Source organism: Podarcis filfolensis (genome assembly GCF_964270895.1).
Source record: "Podarcis filfolensis genome assembly, chromosome: 1".
Lineage (NCBI taxonomy): Eukaryota > Metazoa > Chordata > Lepidosauria > Squamata > Lacertidae > Podarcis > Podarcis filfolensis.
The window spans coordinates 53,139,717-53,160,901 of record NC_139604.1 but is presented as its reverse complement, the minus strand read 5'-3'; the positions used below and the strand labels follow the sequence as shown (position 1 = coordinate 53,160,901).

The 21,185-nt window shown below is 43.1% G+C and overlaps 1 protein-coding gene across 2 annotated transcripts; it reads left to right on the top strand.

Moving 5' to 3' along the window:
• The first annotated feature begins 1,149 nt into the window (after positions 1-1,149).
• On the top strand, positions 1,150-20,501 carry FNBP4 (formin binding protein 4). Of its 2 annotated transcripts, XM_083591362.1 has the most exons (17): positions 1,150-1,450; positions 7,172-7,264; positions 8,749-8,885; positions 9,142-9,325; positions 9,654-9,801; positions 9,876-10,005; positions 10,606-10,947; positions 11,782-11,980; positions 12,566-12,690; positions 13,646-13,750; positions 14,328-14,461; positions 15,431-15,606; positions 16,249-16,568; positions 17,114-17,258; positions 17,352-17,608; positions 18,111-18,268; positions 19,151-20,501. In XM_083591362.1, the coding sequence occupies exons 1-17, from the start codon at positions 1,327-1,329 to the stop codon at positions 19,239-19,241; spliced, it is 2,868 nt and encodes a 955-aa protein (XP_083447488.1). In that variant the 5' UTR covers positions 1,150-1,326; the 3' UTR covers positions 19,242-20,501. The 2 variants fall into 2 exon arrangements, with proteins under 2 accessions (XP_083447488.1, XP_083447489.1); XM_083591363.1 differs by lacking the exon at positions 13,646-13,750 and having other exon boundaries at positions 1,182-1,450.
• The last annotated feature ends 684 nt before the right edge of the window (positions 20,502-21,185 follow it).

Here is a 21,185-nt window from a genome sequence, read left to right as displayed (position 1 = left end):
GGCCCTTCGCTAAGTCACATTATGTTTTTTGTTTTGTTTTATTAACAATCTCTTATATGACACATTTCATATAGAATATATCGTATAACATATACATATGTATTGTACATCATCTTGAGTAAACATATATATAATCCGTGTAAGCAAAAACCATACACAAGTAGTATTTTGTTTACTTACATAAATTAAACTGATTCATATTTTTACTATCTTTTGTTGTCTTATCTATTTATTAACATGAATTAAAGAAAGAAAAAAACAGAAAAAGGTGTAGTTGGACTTCCTATCATATCCCAGATTATAGCCTTATTCTATAATGAGTATACCTATCATTATTGAGTTATTCTTTATATTCTACATTCTAACAACAGTACCTTTTGTTGCTAAGTCACATTATGAGTCCCATGAGGAGTGGGTGAACTCGGGGCTGCCTTGCAAGTAGCTGCTTCTTTGGCGATCACTGGTAGCCAAGTAAAGTTGTCTTCCATAAACACAGTTTTAACAATGAGTCCGTAAGTGACTGTGGAGGCCAATTCTGGATCCACATGTCCATGGGGACATTGGTTTCCGGGCGGGAGTTGATCACGGTGTGGATTTGCCAAGCCTGCCTTCCTCTTAGCACGTTTCTCCCTTGCGTCCTGAGTCTGAGTGTCTTCAAAGCCCATGACACCTTTGGTAAAGGCTGTTCTCCAACTGGAGCGCTCGCAGGTCAGTGTTTCCCAGTTGTTGGTGTTTATACTACATTTTTAAATATTTGTCTTAAGACAGCCTTTAAACCTCTTTTGTTGACCACCAGCATTACGCTTTCCATTTTTAAGTTCGGATTAGAGTCATAGCTGTCAACCTTCCCTTTTTTTGCGGGAAATTCCCTCATTCCAGCGCTGTTTCCCGCTGCTTTCCCGGATTGTTAGATATTCCGTAGACTGTCCCCGGGACAGGTGAGGCTGCTGATCCCTTATTTTCGAGGCTGATGATCCCTTATTTTCAAATCTGAACGTTGACAGCTATGATTAGAGTAGTTGCTGTGGAAGAAGGATGCCGAAGGGAGGCGCTAAGAAATGTCTCAGCGGCGAGCGCCGTCGGCGCGCGCGCCTGCCCTCGCTCGGGGCCCTCGTCAGGGAAACCGGCGCTGCGCCTGGCAGGCGGGGCGGCGCTGGGCGCAGGCCCCGCCCCGGCATCCCGACACCCTTTGCGCCCCGCCCCACCCTCGGCGGACAGGCAGGCCCAGGCGCCGCTCGCTTCTCTCCGCCTCGTCCGGCCTCTTCCCTCTGCCTTCTCCGGCGGCGTCTCCTTCGCGCGGGCGGAGTGAGGCTCGGAGCAGCTCCCATGGGGAAGAAGTCGCGGGCGGCGCCAGCGGGGCGCAGGCCTATCCTCCAGCTGTCGCCGCCTGGGCCTCGCGGAGGCCGGGAAGAAGCGGCACCGGGCGAGGGGGACTCGGCGTCGGAAGCGGGTGAGGGCGCAGGCGGGCAGGCCGCGCGGCCTAGGCGCTTGACGGGGGGCTTCGTGTCCCTTCGGGGCTTCTGCTGAAAGAGATACCTGGTCTTGTGACGCTCAATGGGGCGCTTCCCCACCGCGAGAGCACAGGGGTTTTTTGGGGGGCGTTTAAGGGTTTGTTTATAAGGCCCCCTCCCGCCCCCTGCGCAGTAGTTTGGTCCCTGTGGTTGATCGTGTCACCCGGGTGTGTCCGGCTGCCCGCCTTCTGGCCCCGTTCCTTGCACTGGCGCATCGTTTCCACTATGTCAACACCATTATCCTAGTCCTCGTTGTTTATCTTACGAGGTTCCCAAGGGCTCTTTCAAATTCTTAATCTCGGTCGCCCTTCCCACTACTGGATGACCTGGGCCGTTGCTTTTGCCCATTTTGCAGACGGGAAGTCTGAGGCTGGGAGATCCTAACTTGTTCCAGGCCTCCTAGTCAGTTTGCCTGGGTTTGTTGATACTCGCTGTGCTTCCTCAGCCCCTCCCCCCTTTCCCGGGCTCTTGTTCTTCGATATGTTTAGCTTAATTCTATTGTTCCTTTAATCTAGTTAGCAAAAGCTGTGTAAAGAAATAAAGCTGAAATCCTGTGCGGGCTTACTTGGGAGTTAGCATCATTGAGCACAATGGAATTAAACTTCCATGTAAATTCCCATAGGGTTCTGCTGTCTTTCTAGTCATGACCCTCTCATTCTCCAAGGTGGTGATTGCTCTATCCTGTACACAAAATACACATATAGATGCTTCCTTTTTTCTCTCTTGATCCAGCCTGTGCCTGTGGGATTAGCCTACCTGACAGGAGACACAATGTTTCTGAGTTCCTGTTCAGTCTGCTGTTCTACCTAGACTGCTTGGTTCCTGTGCAATTAGCTTGGTCTGATGCTGCCATTTCAATAGGGATTAGTGTAGCCCTCTTGTGCATATTTATATAGCGGGTATATTGTCAGGAGTATTGGTGTATGATGGAGCAGGATGCTGACTCCATGTTACTCTACGACATTAGTGGGGAATCTTTGGTCCACAGGCTCAGTTAGGCCCACCAGATCCTTTCAGCCAAGCCACCCACCTGTCCTACATCTGAAGTCTATTGCAGACAGAGCTTGGATTAAAGGAGCTTTTTCTACAATATTCCTTGCACAGGGCTGCCCAAGCACTGGCTATCAATGGATTGTCAGAGCTTGGGAAATTCTGTGCACAGGTTGTACACAATCAGCTGTGAGCCTGCCAAGCATCATGCATAATGCTCCACAAGACTCAGTGATCAGCTAATCATCACTAAACCATGTAGGCAAAAATGGGTCATCTAATGTAATTGTGATGCCTGGTGATTGACAGGTAGACAGCCCCACCCACCTGTCAAACTTGGCCTGTGGGGTGGGTAGGAGAGAGAATGATCTGGACAGATGACTGGATGCATTTTCTATTTGTGCTCTCCAGCAATCCTGGTACCAGTACAGTGTAGTATAGTTCATATTATGTACATCCCCTTATTCTTGGGTGTTCTCATTTTTATTTATGTAATATATATTGTATTTATATTTTGCCAATTTCCCTGGTGGCATTCCAGCCAAGCACTAACCAGACCCAGATGTGCTTTAGTATGTGCCCTGTAGCTTCAGAATATGGATGTTGTAGGCATGTATAATTAAATCTGCATCTTTTAGCTTATTTATTTATTTGTTAAAATTTCCATTGTTATGCACCCCATTGTTATTTAGACTGCAAGCTCTAATTGTTTCTGTTGGGGGTGTTGTTTTGTAAAGCACAATGTACACTGATTTGTGCATGCATGTACACATTTGTAAGTTTTCTTACCAACCCGTCACCAGAAACACCCATGGTTTGTTACAACAATATAATCATATAGTTATTAAAACCAAGTAAAATGTTTATGGTTATAAAACGTAGAACAGGAAAACCAACCGAAACAGTTTAGATTCACCAAAAGAGGAGAGTGCCGCAAAACAATATACTGTATTTTTTGCACCATAACACTCACTTTTTTCCTCCTAAAAAGTAAGGGGAAATGTCTGTGCGTGTTATGGAGGGAATGCCTACGGGTGGCATGCCTACGGATTTTCCTCCTCTAAAAACTATGTGCGTGTTGTGGTCGGGTGCGTGTTATAGAGCGAAAAATATGGTACCTTTACTGTCAAAGCCTAGGTGTTTTCAGCATATGGCAGAAACTACAGTGAGAGGGAAATGTATTTGATCCCCTGCTAAATTTGCCCGTTTGCCCTCTGACAAAGAAATGACCAGTCCATAATTTTAATGGTAGGTTTATTGTAGCTGTGAGAGACAGAATAACAACAGGAAAACCCCCAGAAACCCAGAAGACAAAAGTCAGAGATTGATGTGCATTATAATGAGTGAAATAAGTATTTGATCCCCTATCAACCAGCCAGATGTCAGGCTACCTGGTATCTTCACTGTATGTAAGGAGCTGAGATTAGAAGCACCTGCTGTAAGGGAGAGGTCTTACCTGTAATCCCAGCTCGCTAACAGTACCTGTACAAAAGACGCCTGTCGAGAGAAGCAATCAATCCAGCAGATTCCAAAGTAGCCACCATGACCAAGACCAAAGAGCTGTCCAAGGATGTCAGGGACAAGATTGTAGACCTGCACAAGGCTGGACTGGGCTACAAGACTATTGCCAACTAGCTTGGTGAGAAGGTGACAACAGTTGGTGCAATAATTTGTAAATGGAAGAAACGCAAAATAACTGTCAGCCTCCCTCGGTCTGAGGCTCCATACAAGATCTCATCTTGTGGAGTTGCAATGATCATGAAAACGGTGATGAAGCCACTCAGAACTACATGGGGGGAACTTGTCAATGATCTTAGGGCAGCTGGGACCATAGTCACCATGAAAACAGTTGGTAACAACAGTTGGGGTGTTTTTCTGCTAAGGGGACAGGACACTTACACCACATCGAAGGGACGATGGACGGGACCATGTATTGTCAAATCTTGGGTTTGACAAAAATCGAAGATCTGTGAAGGGAGCCGAAGGTTCGAGTAGCTACATATCAGCCTCGAAATCTTACTGACTTGGAGAGGATCTGCAAAGAGGAGTGGGACAAAATACCTCCTGAGATGTGTGCAAACTTGGTGGCCACGTACAAGAAACGTCTGACCTCTGTAATTGCCAACAAGGGTTTTGCCACCAAGTACTAAGTCATCTTTTGCAAAGGGATCAAATACTTATTTCACTCATGATAATGCACATCAATCTCTGATTTTTGTCTTCTGGGTTTCTGGGGGTTTTCCTGTTGTTATTCTGTCTCTCACAGCTACCATAAACCTACCATTAAAATTATCAACTGGTCATTTCTTTGTCAGAGGGCAAGTGGGCAAATTTAGCAGGGGATCAAATACTTCCCCCCCCTCACTGTATATGACAAAAACATCTGGGAAGTAAGTTCTATAATTAGAGGCTGCCTCAGGGAAAGCCCTCTCCTGGGCTGCCATTCCCCACACTTCTGAGGGTAGCAGAACTTCCAAGAGAGCCCCCTTTGCTGATCCTAGTACGCAGTATAGTCTGTTAGGAAGCTGTCTTTCAGGTATTTGGGGCCTAAGTCACTTAGGGCTTTAAACAGCAATGTGAGAAGAATGTTTTGCAGCAGCAGTCCACAGAGAGTAGCTGCTATGCAAACAATGCTGGGAGGAACTGATAATATATTTTCTCAAGTGCGAAAGCCTATTTGAAAACTGTTTTAGGATTTTCCCAGGTGCATGGAAGAATGGTTTTTATTATTTATTTACTCTGTTTCATACCCTGCAATTTTTAGCCCTGAAGGCTTTTCAGGCAGCTTATAAATAAAAGCAGCAAAGAATAAAGCAGTTGGCAACTATAAAATTCCATAAAATACTTAGCAGAAAAATACATTACAGTAATAATAATAATAAGAAGAAGAAGAAGTATAAAACAGTATAGCATCACTATCCAAAAAGCTTAATAAAGAGCCAGGTTTTCACTGCCTCTCTCAATGTTTTTCCTGAGGTGGGAATTCCAAATGATTGTGTTGAGCTGAAAAGGCCTTGTAAATTCTTGCTGATTTATTTGCTGTAGCCTTTCTCTGATACTGATTTTATTTATCTGTCTGTAAGGGTATTTCCAGCCTAGCAGTTCAAAAGCACGTCAAAGTGCAAGTAGATAAATAGGTACCACTCCGGTGGGAAGGTAAACGGCGTTTCTGTGCGCTGCTCTGGTTCGCCAGAAGCGGCTTGGTCATGCTGTCCACATGACCCGGAAGCTGTATGCCGGCTCCCTCAGCCAATAAAGCAAGATGAGCGCCGCAACCCCAGAGTCGGTCACGACTGAACCTAATGGTCAGGGGTCCCTTTACTTTACCTTTTTTTTTAGGGTATTTATAAACTAGTAACTCATAAGAAAAATGTCAAGTTGATTGTGTTACAGGCTATCCCCAGCTAATGGGGTCCAGGAGGAAGGAAGTGCTGTTTTGTAGGGTGGTGGTAAGGGGATGGATTAGAGATGAATAGAATCAGATGAGTGATTTTGTGCTGTAGTAGCACATTTAAGGTCAGACACAATAATTAAAACACTGTGTGGAATTTGTTTCTTCTCACTTGCAACAGCACAGGAATTACCCAGGTGGAATGTCTTAACACTCAGGCAACCACATTCTACATAGCGTTCAGTAACAATGATTACTCTAACTGGGGGCAAAGATTGTGCTTTCCCACAACAAAGTGTTATGATGCAAGTGCTATGAAAATCAGAGAAGGTGACTAGATGTCATGCAGCTGTTTATATATTGCACAGTAAAATGAATCTTCTGGCAAGTTGCTAAGAAATTATTAGAATGGTGTAAAGATGCCTCTACCAAAAATGATGTTATGATTGTAATTGGCCAAAACTGAAGATATAGTTAGTTTTGCTCTTTATAGCAGCATGCTGCTGTCTCTAAAACTGATTAAAAACAATAAAAAGCTAATTAGCATAGGGGCTTGTGCCCTAAATAGAGAGTTTCCCTATATCTATATCTCATTCCAGTGTGTCTTAAGTATTTTTCCCCCTATCCCCTGGTATTGCTAGTTAAATATGTATGCTAATTAAATTATATACCACTTTACTCTCTTTAAATGTTGCTTTTGTTTTTGTTATAGTAGAATTTTTGCTATTTCTTCAAATTATGGCAAATATCTAATGGTGTTGTATTTACTGTCATTTGTTTCTGCTGTAGAACTGAATTTCTGAACTTGTGTTACCTTTGTTTTAGTTTTTGTAATTTTGTACTTAATGCTTATTTTACTGATTTAATGCTGTTAGCCACTTTTAGGGGTTTGTTTTGAATTGAAAAATACAAGTGGGGACCCACAGCAACTAGTGTAATGCTTTATTCAGTTCAATAAACAAATTGCTGGTTTAAAGCTTTGTTGGGGGGGAACTTTAATTGCTGGACCTGTGAGTTAAAAGTAGGTGTTCGTTTTTGGAGCTTTTTTGATTCACAAATGTTATAGTAATAGAAAATTAAAAATAAAGTGTTAAGGATGGCCTTTCTAAGAGTGGTTGTATTCAGATGATCATATCTTAAATTAGTGAGCTGAGATATGAAGAAAGCTTTTGCCCACTCATGTGACCCTTTTTCTCCTCTCTTCATGGTATGAGCAAACCAAGAAGGCATCAACTATAGTTTCCAATTTCATCTGTTTCTTTGCATTTGATTTTTCCAGACGAATTTGAAGTGACTGAAGAGGCTCCAAGGACAGCCCCAAACCCGCCTCAAGCTAGCATGCCTCTTGGGCCTGTAGCTGTCAAACCAACAGGTAGCACCTTTCTCAATTTCCCTTTTAGTACTAACTTAATCTGCAGTTACAAAGTATATGCAGTATATGCAGTTACAAAGTTATTGGTATACAGTGGATGCGTACCAGTCTTAAGAACAATGTGAAAGCAACAAACAAATCCTTGTGAGAGAAGGATGCTGTCATGGACTGGCTGGATTCAGAGGAGTAGTCAGAGGCACCATCTGGGGAACCCCCAAGGGAAGAAGGTTCAGAACCTTCTTGGTGGTGGGATGATGATGAGTGGTCCGAGGGAGAAGAGGGAGCAGACTGAGAGGAGGAGGTGTTGGAAGATGAAGAGGCAGCAGGGTTTAGTGAGCAAGAAGAGGCTGTGGCAGAGCGCAGTTTAGACTCAGATAGGAGAGGAGGGGGACCAGAAGATAGAGATGAGGCAGGCTGCTGAAGAATGCAGGCAGTTTCCCCTGCCTGCTGCAAGCAGCTCCCTTCCCCCTTGGTCTCCCAGAACATGCAGAGAAATTAAGAGAGCAGAGCAACGAGAGACAAGATGATGAAGCTTTAGGCTGCTAGGGAAGGAAGGGTGGGGGAAACCTTAGAGTGCGGTGGGAAGACAGATCTTTAGTCCTCGCAACTGCTTCATTGGGGCAAGACCTACTGGGAAGGGTAGCTGTGACCACCAGGACTGAACTGTTTTGTTTCTTTGAATAGAGTTGACTTCACTGACATCATTTGCTATATTCATGGACATCATCTGCTATATTGTTTTATTGTTGACCCCTGCCTGACTCCAGCTCCTGACAGATGCCTTTAGTGTTGTTTATTAACAGACGTTTTGTCTTGTGTTTTACTTTAGTAATACCAGGGGTACTTTACTGTGGCTTGTTGCTCATTTTTAGAGGGGGCTGATTGGATTTAGAGATTATAGAAGGTTGTAAACATTAAGAATTTTGGCCTCAATGCCATCTTTAATATGAAAAAAAACCCTCAGTCTATTTATGTTTGACTGAACTTGTCTTTTCAGGACTATGGGACTACTGCCTGCTTTTTCAGATTTTTCCATGCAACCATTCCTTGAAAATTAGGGCAGATGAGCTGTTTATTCTTACAGGAAAAACTTGGAAAGCATCTTTCCAGTGTTTATTTCACATACTAGTGATAAAGCAAAGACAACAGGACTGTCTTTTGTGGATAAAAAAGAATTTTGACATTAGTGCAAGGCACTCTGATGTCTCTGACAGATAATTTATTCTGTGCAGTGAGGTGAGACTTGGGAAAGCAACACTAGTGCTAGTGTCTGGAACACTGGTTGTATCCAACATTGCTGTTCCAGTAGCACAGCTGACTTCCACTTGCACAATGAAACTTTCTCCTCCTATCCCCTGCACCCCCCTGGACATCCTCAAAAACTGGAGGACTCTCTGGAGCAAATTTTCAGGGCTTCTTGGCCTTTTGGCTAAGATCAAGTATAGGTTATCTCAGTTATGGTCAACATTGACTTTCTGTTCTAGGTGGCTTATGTTTACTTGGTGCTTATGAAGACAGCGATGAAGAAGACAGTGAGATGTCTGAGAAACCAGCGCAGTCTACAGATGCAAATGGCAATAATTCAGCAGACATTGACAGTACCCTGGCCAACTTCCTAGCGGTTAGTAGGAATTGTGTTTTGGTTCATTAAATAATTAATCCTGTTGTTTCAACTTGGGTAGAACATACAGATATTCACAGCAATACATTACAGTTTCTATGAAAAGGTGTACAACCTTAGACTGATGGATAGATGTTTTAAATCTTTGATGTATGGGTTGAGCAATTTCTCTTTCTACGTTATTACCAAATATTTAAATACTCTTAATTTTTTGAGTCAAATGATGTCCTGTTTTATCTTATTTGTATTTTTAAAGGAAATAGATGCAATTACAGCACCTTCACAGCCTGCTGAGAACACTGTTCCCTCCACTGCTCCACCTCCAACTCCTCCACGCCCAGAACCCAAGGAGTCTGCTTCCAGTCTAGTTTTGGCAACTGCAAATGGAACAGACCAGGTGGCTGAGTGGCAATATGACACTCAGTGCTCCCTGTCAGGAGGTGAGCTCCATGTAATAGCTTGTGCTACTACAAAAGCTTCTATACTAGAGGCATTGCAAGGGTTGATAATCCATGAATTACCTTGTCTTTTCTAACTGAAAGCAATTTGGTTGTGGAGTGAAAATGAAAGTTGGGAGCCTTTTCTGGCTATCTGACCAGGTCTATGCCTTCAAAGGATTATTAAAGGCAGCTGGTGAATGTTGGGTGGGATAACAATTGAGAGTGATGAGAGAGGATATAATTGCAATCTTCTCTAGGTATATAGAGCAAAGCTGAGGATACTCAGATTGGAGAGGATGCTCACTGAAGTCTTGCATTCTTCCTATAGTTGGAGTGGAGATGGGAGACTGGCAAGAAGTTTGGGATGAAAACACAGGCTGCTATTATTACTGGAATACTCAGACTAATGAGGTTACCTGGGAGCTGCCCCAGTACCTTGCAACACAAGTTCAGGGCATCCAGCATTACCAGCCCAGGTAAGAATGGCACAGAAGAGGAGAGTGAATTGGTGCTTCTTGAGTTTCCCTTGCTGAATTTGCTTTTCTCTTAGTTCTGTGACAGATGCTGAAGAAAACTGCCAAGTGGTTGCAGACCTAAGCTCCCAGGGAAAAGGTGGTGGTGCTACAGCTGCTAGCAGTGCTGGACGTAGGGCAACTCTTGTGAAGCGTGAATTGAAGAAGGTTAGTATTTGCCTGCCTGGCTTAAAATAGTTTTTTTTTTTTAATGGAAATTTAAGAGAAGAAAAAACAGCAACCTCACTTTTCTCTATTTGTTTTGCACTGTGTAGGCATCTGATTTATTTTTCCAGATGGCAAGATAGCAAGAATGAACTGCATGCACTTTAGAGCAAGAACTCCTGTGCAGAGCATGTTCACAGCATAAGTCATATTATCAGGGTTTTATAAATAAATTATAGACAGATCTGTCTTGTTGCATATGGATAATTCAAGAGAGCCATAAAAGGATGGGAGGGATTGGATAGCTCAGTGGAAGAGCACAGCGTTTGCATGTATAAGTTCCTCGATTAGTTTCTGGCATTTCTGTTTAAAAGGATTTCAATTACTAAGTCTGGAAAATAGGACTTTTATGCTCTGAGAAATTCTCATCATTTTGTTGGAAGCCCTGATTCCAGGGCCTTTGTTAAATGCTGGGCGCACACACTAGCAAACTTTGCAGAATGAGAACTAGAAACTTGTTTTTCTTTAAGTAGGTTATTAGTGTTCTCTGTGACTGACTACAGGAAGCTAATGATTTGGTGCAAAATCATATTGCCTTCACAGGAAGTGAATGAAGGTATTCAGGCCCTTTCAAGTAATGAAGAAGAGAAAAAGGGAGTGGCTGCATCACTGCTGGCTCCACTACTTCCTGAGGTGGTGAAGGAGGAAGAGGAGCGCTGGAGGCGGAAGGTTATCTGTAAGGAGGAGGTGGATCCATTGGTGGAAGATGATGTGGCACCAGAGCAAGTAGCAACTGTTGCTGATCAGCACCTAGAAGGCAACCGAGATATTGGGGAAGACCCTTCTCAGGAGGACCTGTGTAGTGTGGTGCAATCAGGGGAGAGTGCAGAGGAGGAAGAGGAGCAGGATACTCTTGAGCTAGAGATGGTATTGGAGAGGAAGAAGGTAAGTCATTTGCAGTGAAGTTGTGGGAACTCTTCTATGAGCCATTTGCCTCTCTCTGCTGTCGATTTTATAAATGGTCCACCACTGAAACTTCACTGAGGATTTTTTTAAACAAATCAATGAAATGATGCAGAAATTTTGAGAACAGCAGAGGGCAAGGCAAGTTGTTTCCTTCATTCTTCGTTATGTTGCTTTTTCTAGTCACAAAGTAGTGTACTGTGGTTTGAGTAGTGTAACACTTTGAGAAGACTTTTTTTATATTGTGTCGTCGTCCCCCCCTCTTTCCAAGGTTGTGTCTGGCCTGCCATTGGTCTTTAATTTTGATTGATCAATTGCAGTTATATACCACCTTTCTGCCAAAGCATTCAAAGAAGTTTATAGTTTTAAAATACTTAAACAAATGAATTATATAAAATGTAAAGTTGGTCCTGTGGTGGGGAGTGGACAGCTCGACTGGTGTAGGCTCTGATCCTATCTTTGCTTGCCTGCTTCCTCAACTTGATTCTTCCTTTTCAATATATGACTGTTTAAGAAGGGTGCACAAGTAGCAATCCTGCATCTGAAACCTCTTAAAACTATACAAGCAGCCTGAGTTTGTCTCTAATCAGGTGCAGGCGGAACCTTTGCATTTAACAGGATAACTTTATGAAAAATAAATGTCTTATTTTTCTGCAGTGTTGAAGCCTACTGCCTCTGAAGTAATCTCTGTCCAGAGAAGTTGTACTAGCTGTGTAAAATAAAAGGGGGAGAATGGACATGTAGACAAATGCAGAGGAATAGGAAGAGAAACAAATAAGTTGTTCCCCAGCACTGAAATAATGTTTTGCCTTATAGGCAGAGCTACGCGCTTTAGAAGAAGGTGATGGGAGTATTTCGGGTTCCAGTCCACTTTCTGATGGAAGTCAGTCAGAGTTAGCACGACGGTTGCTACCCAAGCAAGGAAAATGGAAGCTCTTTGGGGTTGCCAGCCCAGAATCCACCAGCCGAGGGTCTAGCAAGACAGGTCAAGAGAGTCCTGAACCTGGACAAGCAGGTAAGAGTCTCCTGCTTAGGACCCTTTTTGGCTCTTCAGTTATACCTAGTGTTACTAAGGAGGGAAACTGTTGGTGGAATTTAGCATTGCACTATTATGAACATTCTGTTTGTGCAACGATTTCAGCTTGTCAGATGGAACAATCCCTCTTCTCCTCCCCCTGTGTGCTGTTTGGCACATTCTCCAGACCTCCGCCCCTGAGCCAATTTGAAAGGACAGGGGAAACCTTGTTGCACAAGCAGAAACCCTTGCCCAGAGCTTCTGCTGATGGGCTCCATAGGTGAATCCCACCCTTAAGTTTTTAAAGTGGGTATTAGGTGTGTCTCCCCAAGATTGAGGTAGGAAGATACTGGTCACACCAATAATTCCAATCCAGTGTCTGAAATGGTCTCCTCTTGTGTTAAAGAAAAACATAATACAACATAGTAGGTTGAAAAAGCAGGATTCTCCTCCCCACCCTTCCCCAAGTAAGTTGCCTATCATTCTTCTTACCTATGCCAGTCCATTGTAAAAGGGAATATATACTGGGCACTAAATGGAGAATGGCTTACAAACACTCCCCACCCCCTCTTGTTTTCTGTTCAGCGGTGAAAGAAGAACCAGAAGTGGCTGAGCAGAACTCGGACAATGAGCCAGACACAGAGGAATTGCAAGACAAAGTGAAAACACAAGGGACTTTCAAAGCAGAAGATGAGGAGCAGGACTTAAAGGTATGTGGGTTTATGGTTTTGCTGTGAAACCTAAGCAATATTACTTGAGGCAGTTCACACAATTCCAAATGTCTTCAAATTGAGTTGGCTTTTTTCTCCTTTTTACTTTATCTTTTCTTCAGTCAGTTGAAATTGCCACACATGATTTCCATGGCATGATTAGGTGCTGCTGTACTGATTGGAGATACCTAAAGTATGCAATTGATTATTGACTGCCTGGAATCTGAGCACACAATGAATGTGTACACATGAAGTTTGTAGTTTAACTCAGTTTGAAACTGCCACCCTTCTTGTGGGTTATATTGGCCTTTAGATCCCTATCAGTACTTAACCTTGGCTAGAAGACTTCAAAGCTGTGTAGCTTTATTGTGCAGAGTGGTTTTGAAATTCTTCTAGGTTATTGTTCCGTAGGAGTGCTTCTGATACTGCTTTTTAGTGACGTGTGTCAGGTATTAGTAGCAAATAATGTATTTCTTGATGGAAATTAGGAAGGTGTGGCACTTAAATGCAGTTGTTAATGTCTGTCAGAAATACTTAGTTGGAAATAACATTCAGCCATTATGTTCTTTGTGTGTTCCCTGTACCTATTATCCCTGTATTAAGTGTTGCTGTTTAGAAGATGTTGGCACTGGGAAATGGGACAGTCTCTTCTTGTATGAGAATAAATTGAAAATAGTTGTATTAGCCATATGGATTATCCATGTGTAACACTTGAGTTAAAGGTAGAGAAAATATTAGATAGCCTCAACGTATTCCTGCGAAATGGCTGCTAATGCTGTGGGCAGAGCATACTTTCAGAATTTGGCACAGTTTTTTGCCAATTGTAAGTTACTGGTCAGATCACACCTCTTTTTGTTAAAACAGATGGTGTCTTGTACACTTCAGCATTGCAATTGCCTTGTGCATTGTGACTAGCACAAAATTATTGACCCCTTGCTTGCTTTACTTCTGGCAGTTTCAGATTGGAGAGCTGGCCAACATGTTGATAAGCAAGCTGGAGTTCTTGGGCATCAGTAGACAATCCATCTCTAACTTCCACATGCTACTGTTGCAGACTGAGGTAACGAAAGTTTACCTTTTATTGAAAATTAATCATAGGGAGCCAAACAACTGGCAGCATTGCAGTGTGATAGGAATCTAGGAAGTTTTAAGTATTATGGCATGGATAACAGGCTTCCTCTCCCTCATTCCTTCCCGCTCACTCCCCCTTGGCCCTCAAGCGGAATGCTTTAGTCCAGTAACGTATCTGAGGCTTTCTTGATGTACATGTAGTTCTCATCATGTTCTCTGTCATTAGTTCTGACTCTTGTATTAGTGCTGCTAACATTGGGTGAGATTCATCTAACCAGTCTGATTTTTCCTTGTGCAACTGGGCTTCCCAGCCCTCTCGCTTGCATGCCCCCTGTGCCCTCCAAAATTGGCACAGGGGGGTCAGTAGAACCCACAGAACAGCGTACATTGGGTTAGGAGAGGAAGAGATGGTTCTGTCTGGCAAGCTGTCATGTGTGTGCAAACACAACAACTGACATTGAATTCCACCCACTGTGTAGAACTGCAAAGTTAAGTGGAAAGTGATGTGCATGAGACCAATTGTCTCTACAGGTTTTTCATTATTTTCCCTTGCCTGCTTGGTACAGACCCGTATTGCAGACTGGCGGGAAGGAGCTCTCCAAGGAAACTACCTCAAACGCAAATTGCAAGATGCAGCTGAACAGCTAAAACAGTATGAAATAAACGCCGCCCCTAAAGGCTGGTCCTGCCACTGGGACAGGTACGCACTCTTCTCCCCTTTTCACCTTTCACCTTTGACATCTCAGACATGATTTGTGACCATCACCACCTGCCGACGTGCCGTCATCTGTCTGGAGACTGAGAGCAGCTGCACTTAGCGGTGCTGAGCGGGCAGAGAGCCTCTGGCACATACAGAGTTTCAGCCAGCCACAAAAATTGGAGAAATATAAAGTCTGTGTTAAGTGTGTTGAAATGGATTTGATTCCGCGATTGGACAGAGCTGGTGTTTACTCTTGAGTGTAAATGCGCTAAGGAGGGCGGGCTTGGGGGGTCGCGCATGCGAGAGCTCTGTGCACATTGCAGGATCTCAGGAACTCCGCTCCCAAGTAACGCCTGTGTCCTTATGGAAAGCTCCCTCACTGAGGATCTCAACGAAGAACAAGATAACTGTCTCCTGCCAGCAGGTCAGACCAAACTATTTCTTCTTATATTTGGCTTTCTTGATTCTTTTTGTTTATTTGAAATCTTTGCTCTTTTGTTTTTCAGCTCCCAGATCCTCTCCCTCTCAGTAGCAATTCACTATGTCTGACACCAAGAGTATCATAAATGTGACTGCAGCAGTCCATGGGGGAGCAGCCATCTTTCATAAATTGGGCTGTTACTCTTTTTGCTATTCTGGAAGGAAATGAATCCTGAGACTACCTAAAAAGTCTATTTCCTAATGCATCCTTGAACCTTTAATTGCACACCAGCCACAAGCTGCTTCAATAACCCTCTACTTTTAGAGTGGAGGGTCAGGGCTGTGATCACAGAGCCAGCAGCGCAAACAGTTTGGAGTAAGCCCATCTTGCAAATCCTTCCTCAAAGCTGTTTGTTGCCTTTGTGAACAGCAGTCCTACTGTAAGAGGTTCTTCCTGTGAGAGCACTCCGCTGTCGCGGGAGAGGACTATATCATTGTGTCAGTGCAGGGGCGAGAGCATAAAACCTTGTTTTCTTTCTTGTGATTTAGGGATCATAGACGCTATTTCTATGTTAACGAACAATCAGGCGAATCCCAATGGGAGTTCCCAGATGGGGAGGAGGAAGAGGAGGGGCAAACCCTAGAGAATAAAATGGAAGCTCTTCCTAAACAAGGACTAAAGGAGAAAATGGAGTCTGGTGCAGAATCATCTGATAATACTACAGGTACTGGACCTTGAGGGTTTGCTAAAAGAATGTTAACCCAATTTGGAATAATGTTTTTAAGAAGGTAGGCTCCTTGTTATTACTTCTTGTAAGTATATTCAGTGACCAAAGGCAGTTGCTCAGAAATCCTTCTTTGTATTGCAGTATTCAGCCAGGTGGAGTTGAACTGAAATTAGTGCATTTCTTGCAAAACAGTTTTCTGTACTAGGATGGGGAACCTGCTGGCCTCCAAGTGTTGAGTGCCCATCAGCCACAGCTAACAAGCCCTGTGGTCCTGTGTTAGGGCCTGTGGTCCTGTGTTTAGCAATATCCATAGTGCCACAAGTTCCTCACACTCAGCTTTACCCAACTTTAGAGATATCTCTGCCAATTGTTATGCATGTGGTTCATATATCATACCCCCTATCCCATATTGACATGGGAAGTATAATTTCTTTCTGCTTATATTGTTTTTCCATTTTGTTTTTTAAAATTGGGGGCTGGTTAGTGGGATCATTATAATACTTTCCCAATGAAGTTTTTCTTCTCTGAAAAGAAGCAGCATAACAGTGGAAGGAAAGTTTTAAGATGGGTGGATAGTTCTTGCAGGTATGGGATAATAAAAAAAACCTACATGGTGTTCTTTCTTTTTTTTATTTTTAGGGTCTCTTCTTAAAGAGCCTCTTTCTAGTCAAACTTCAGCTACCTCTCTTGTGCCTCTCAGTCCATTTTGGACTGTGCTCCAGCCCTCTGTCCCTGTACTTCAGCCCCCTTTACCTTTGGAAATGCCACCACCGCCACCACCCCCTCCAGAGTCACCCCCTCCCCCACCGCCACCGCCACCCCCTCCCCCACCAGGGGAAGATGGGGAAATACAGGAAGTAGAGATGGAGGATGATGGAGATGAGGAACCACCAGCACCAGGAACAGAGGAAGATGCTGTACTGAAACCTCTTCTCCGACCAGCAGTTGCCAACAGCCAAGTAAGTTAGTGCATATGGACCCTCTAGCAGTTCTATAAAAGCTAGTATCAGGCGTGGATTGTATGCAGCTTTGACCTGTGAATCTTCTGCATTCTTGCATTTTATATTGTAAAACCATCCTGCCCTCATTGCCGCCTGTAGCATGAACTTTCTACTACAATCTTCTATAGCAGTCAGTAAATGAAAAGTAGTTTGTTTCTGCCATTCAAGTTTTGTGCCAAAGTCCCTTGTAAAATGTGTGTCAGAAAACGGATTTGTGTGACCCATATACAATATGGAAATACATGCTGTGATAGTGATGTTGCAAAGTGAGAAGCCAACAGAATGATTTTAGATAGAGGAAATGAATGTTGCTTTTTCACAAGAACTAAAATTGCCCGTCAGATAATCTGCAGTGATTTGATTTGTTAGTGTAAAAGCTCCTACACATCCAAGACAATTTCCCTAAAACTACATGGAATTTTATAAGAAAAGACATGCATGTTCCAAAAATGTACAGAGACTATTTAAAAGAACCAAACTAATTGACATCTGTCTGCTTCCAGGCCAACTCTGAGGCCAACATATCTGCACCTCTCTCCACTAAATCTCTTAAGAGAAAAGCTTCCGAAATTAGTGCTGGACTGGTGCAACGAGCAGCAACCATTGGAAGCTGTCCAGTGCTTTATGGGCAGTCAGTCATAGGTGTTGGTGAGTAACATCCACATCCTTCTGCTTAGCTGCTTGATATCCCTGGAAAAGTGTTTTGGAAATAATTCCCATTCCCCCCCCTTGTGTATACAGGCCCTCAGACCCCAGGGGTGAGTTTGCAACAGAGTTTCCTTGGAGTAACACAGCCGGCACTCATGAACTATTCTGAGTGTAGTGTGCCTGTTGGTCTTTCTGCCAGTACCACACAGCCAGTTCCTACACAAGGAGCCGCTCCTGCCACTAGCACTACAGAACAGCTGTCGCCGCCTCCACCACCTCCTCCACTGTCCCCACCGCCACCCAAAACACTACCTCCAGAGAAGTCAAAGAAGCTTAGGAGAGCTGGCAAGGTGAGTACTTAAATTTGTACTTCCTGTCGTTGTACATGCCAAAAATTGGACAAGCTTCATATAGGTTGAAATGTGTATTATTTTACTCTGCTAGACTTTAGAACTGATACATCTTGTATGACAGTAGGTACGGAATGAGCAACTTGGCAGCTTCAAGACTGGAAGCTGTTGGGATTTCAGAAATACATTAGAGAAGGAGGTGCTCTTTTTAGGTCTTTGAGTCCACCAACTCCCCTGAGGCCTAATCACCTTAGAGATACCAAGCTGGTTCTGTTTGTTTTCTTGTTTGGAGGCCATTGTGGCTTTTGTGCTGGGATGTGTGCTCTGCTAGCCAGAACACTTTTTATGATCTACTCTAATGTGAGATTAAGGAAAAAGAATGGGTAAAATCATTGTTTTCCTTCCTGTCTTGCCTACCTTATCCCTAACGAGAGTGAGAATGAAGAGTTCCTGGAGGCCTAACTCTAGTCATCAGGGTAACATGCTAAATATTTCCCCACAGAGGAAAAAAACCAAGACGAAGATGCCCTCTCTTGTAAAGAAGTGGCAGAGCATTCAGCGGGAACTGGATGAGGAAGAAAACTCCAGCTCAAGTGATGAGGATCGGGACGTGATCTCACAGAAGAGAATTGAGGAATGGAAACAGCAGCAGTTAATCAGGTATGAGAGAGACAGTAAGATACGGTCTGATAGCACCCCACTCCTTGCATCGCCCAGTGTGATTTGCTTTAGGTAAATGATTCCAGATTTCTGTGCGGTGTGAACTGTCAGCCCATGGTTGCTGGTTTAAGTGACTTGTGCCACTGCAGGGTTTAGGTTGGTCTAATTGTAGCTGTTCCTTTTTAAAGGAAGATTGGAGAGTCTTGTCATGTTTTCAGGGGCATTGGGCAAAATTGAACATGGGGAATGTAACACATGCAGAACAGAAGTGGATATGGGGGTTTCAGTAGGCAAGCTTGTAGGCCTAATTTCCAGAAGTCACAGCACAACCTTGGGGGAAACCTTGTATGTGAGGCAGAAGAGAAAGAAATGTTATGTACTTGCAGCATTCCTTTAAAGAGTTAGTTTCCTCTTGCATAAGAAGTGATTTATTAATACTGTGACATTCCTTATATGCAGAATGGATTTAATGTGCTATATCATACTATGTATTGATAGTGAATGTGGGTGGTACGTAACACATCCCATCATTGCAAGGATTTATGTTTTCACAACAGAACTCGCCTCTTCCTCCCCCCATGTGCCTGCTAAATCTGTTCTAGGGTTCACTCAACCCTCCAGAAAGATTTGGGGAGGACAGGGACAGGGGAGGAGAGGAGGAAACATTTCCATTGTACAAGCATAAATCTTTGCACTGGCAGGACATGCTAGTTGGATACATACTTTGTAAGTAGGTATCACGTAAACATGAAAACATGAAAGCAGGTTCTTTGGGGGATTGGTTGCCTTCACAAATGGGCACAGTCTGGAAAATATCAGAAATCTTGATTTCTTTAGTTCTCCCATTGCTGACTGGCAATCCTAATGTTTTGTTCTTCACAGTGGTATGGCAGAGAGAAATGCAAATTTTGAGGCTTTGCCTGATGACTGGCGATCTCGACTCAAGAGGCGGAAAGCTACTTCAAGCACATGAGTCAACTTCGTTGTTATTTTGTTTTTTAACCACACATGTACAGTTCAGAAACTTTTACTGTTGGATAAATGTAACTTTTTGAGGATACATATTTTTCAGTTGAACGACCTGACAGAGAAATTGTGTGGACTTGTGAATCCTTTTAGAGGTGTATTTGGCAAATAGGCTTATGAAATAATGAATAGGCTTGACCACTCCTGTCTTAAACTCCTCCTAATCCCAGTTCACACAAAGGTGGAATACCATCATGTCCAGTTCCTGGGTAGAGCTGGTACCAGAATTTATTAATGCACTTTGTGGAGTTGGAAATGGAACCTGCCATTTTGACTCTTCCTTGCTAAGCCCAAAAGTGTTCTTCCATTTCCTGGAAATATTTCTACAAGATGATGACCATTTGCAATTGGGTGTTACAGAACATGCAAATTAAAGATGCACATTCTTTTCACAACAGACACAGTTCTGCATGATTTGAACCCCTTGTTCCATTCCTAATGTTTGCCAGCACCTTGGTTTTGGTAGCATTGCTCTTCTTGCTAGATTTCATAGAATCAGTTCTTGTTTCTGTCCTAGAACCTGTATCAGACTAGCTATTTTACCTGTAATGTTACCCTAGAATATACTTTTGGTGCTGTAACATGCTAATAGTTTCATTGGTGTGGCTATAGTGAGGTGGGACAGAAAGCAATTTTCAGCCTCCTCCACTGAGCACTTGAGCACTGACTGGTGGGTTGTTCCTAATGCCTTCATTGGTGGGCAAAGAGAGGTAGGGGTAGCTGGCTCAGCACTTAAGTCAGCACGAGCCAGTCAGCAGCTGTGTGCCTGCACATTGCTGCATCAGCTGCTCCTGTCTCTGAATGCTCACTGGTGAACGCATGGGGTGGATATGTTCTTCCTTGCTCACTATCCAGCACTGTTCCCCATCTCAGTAGCTGCTGCTTGGTGGATGTGTACTAGAAGCCATTAGCAGTGAGGAGAGGGAAAATTAGCATTTCTCCGTTACTCATTTCTGAGCCCCTCTTGTCAGGTTCCAGCAAAAGTAGGGTCTTTGTCTACATTTAAAGCCAGGCTGAATATTTATCCAACCTGTCAATGTATTGCGTCTTTTCCCTTGTTTACTTTTTTAAAAACGGAATCAAGTGGTATTGATTTTCTGTAAATGAAAGAAAAGGCAGTTTATGGTTGAACGCTGTTTGTATTTCTCCAGTTTCTGGCTTTGTAAATTTGTACATATACATTAATAAAATCACTTTTTATACTTCAGAACCTTCCTTATTTTTCTTTGACTCTATTGGCAGTATTAATTGTAAAGTTCAATGACATATGCTTGGGAATGTGATGTTTTATACCACAGAGGTAGAGTAGTTGATACCAAAAACAGAGTAGTTGATACCAAAAACATGCTCCTGCTCTGCTCAGTAAAACCATAGAATTATAGAAATTAAATTCCCTGCTTCCAATATTTTTGAAAGGGAGGGCAGTAGTAAACAAGCTATACAGAGGGATTTAAAGTTATCTGATGGAAGACTCTTTGAAGGCTTGCTTGTTTTGGTTATTTTTATCCTTGAACAGTGTCTCATCACTGACTGAAGAAAAGGAAATCTGATCTTACTGGTTTCCTAGAAAAACAGATGCTTCCTGAAAATCTAGCTAAACAATACTTAGTTTTTATATATGCCTGAACTTAGCATAGTCTAAACTTACAGGCAGTCCTGTAAGGTAGATTCATGTTAACCCCATTGTTTAGATTGAGAGCGGAGGCTGAAAGAGTGTCTTGTCTAAGGTCCATCATTTCTAGAACTTCCACTAGGTATTGTTGGCAGGAAAGTAGGAACTAGTCCTGGAGGACAGTGGCATACCAAGTAACTGACTCCCCACTCCCTGCATCCCATCTCTTCCTATTTTTCCACTTAAAACTGTAGTTATGATAGCATGGTGCTTAAATGT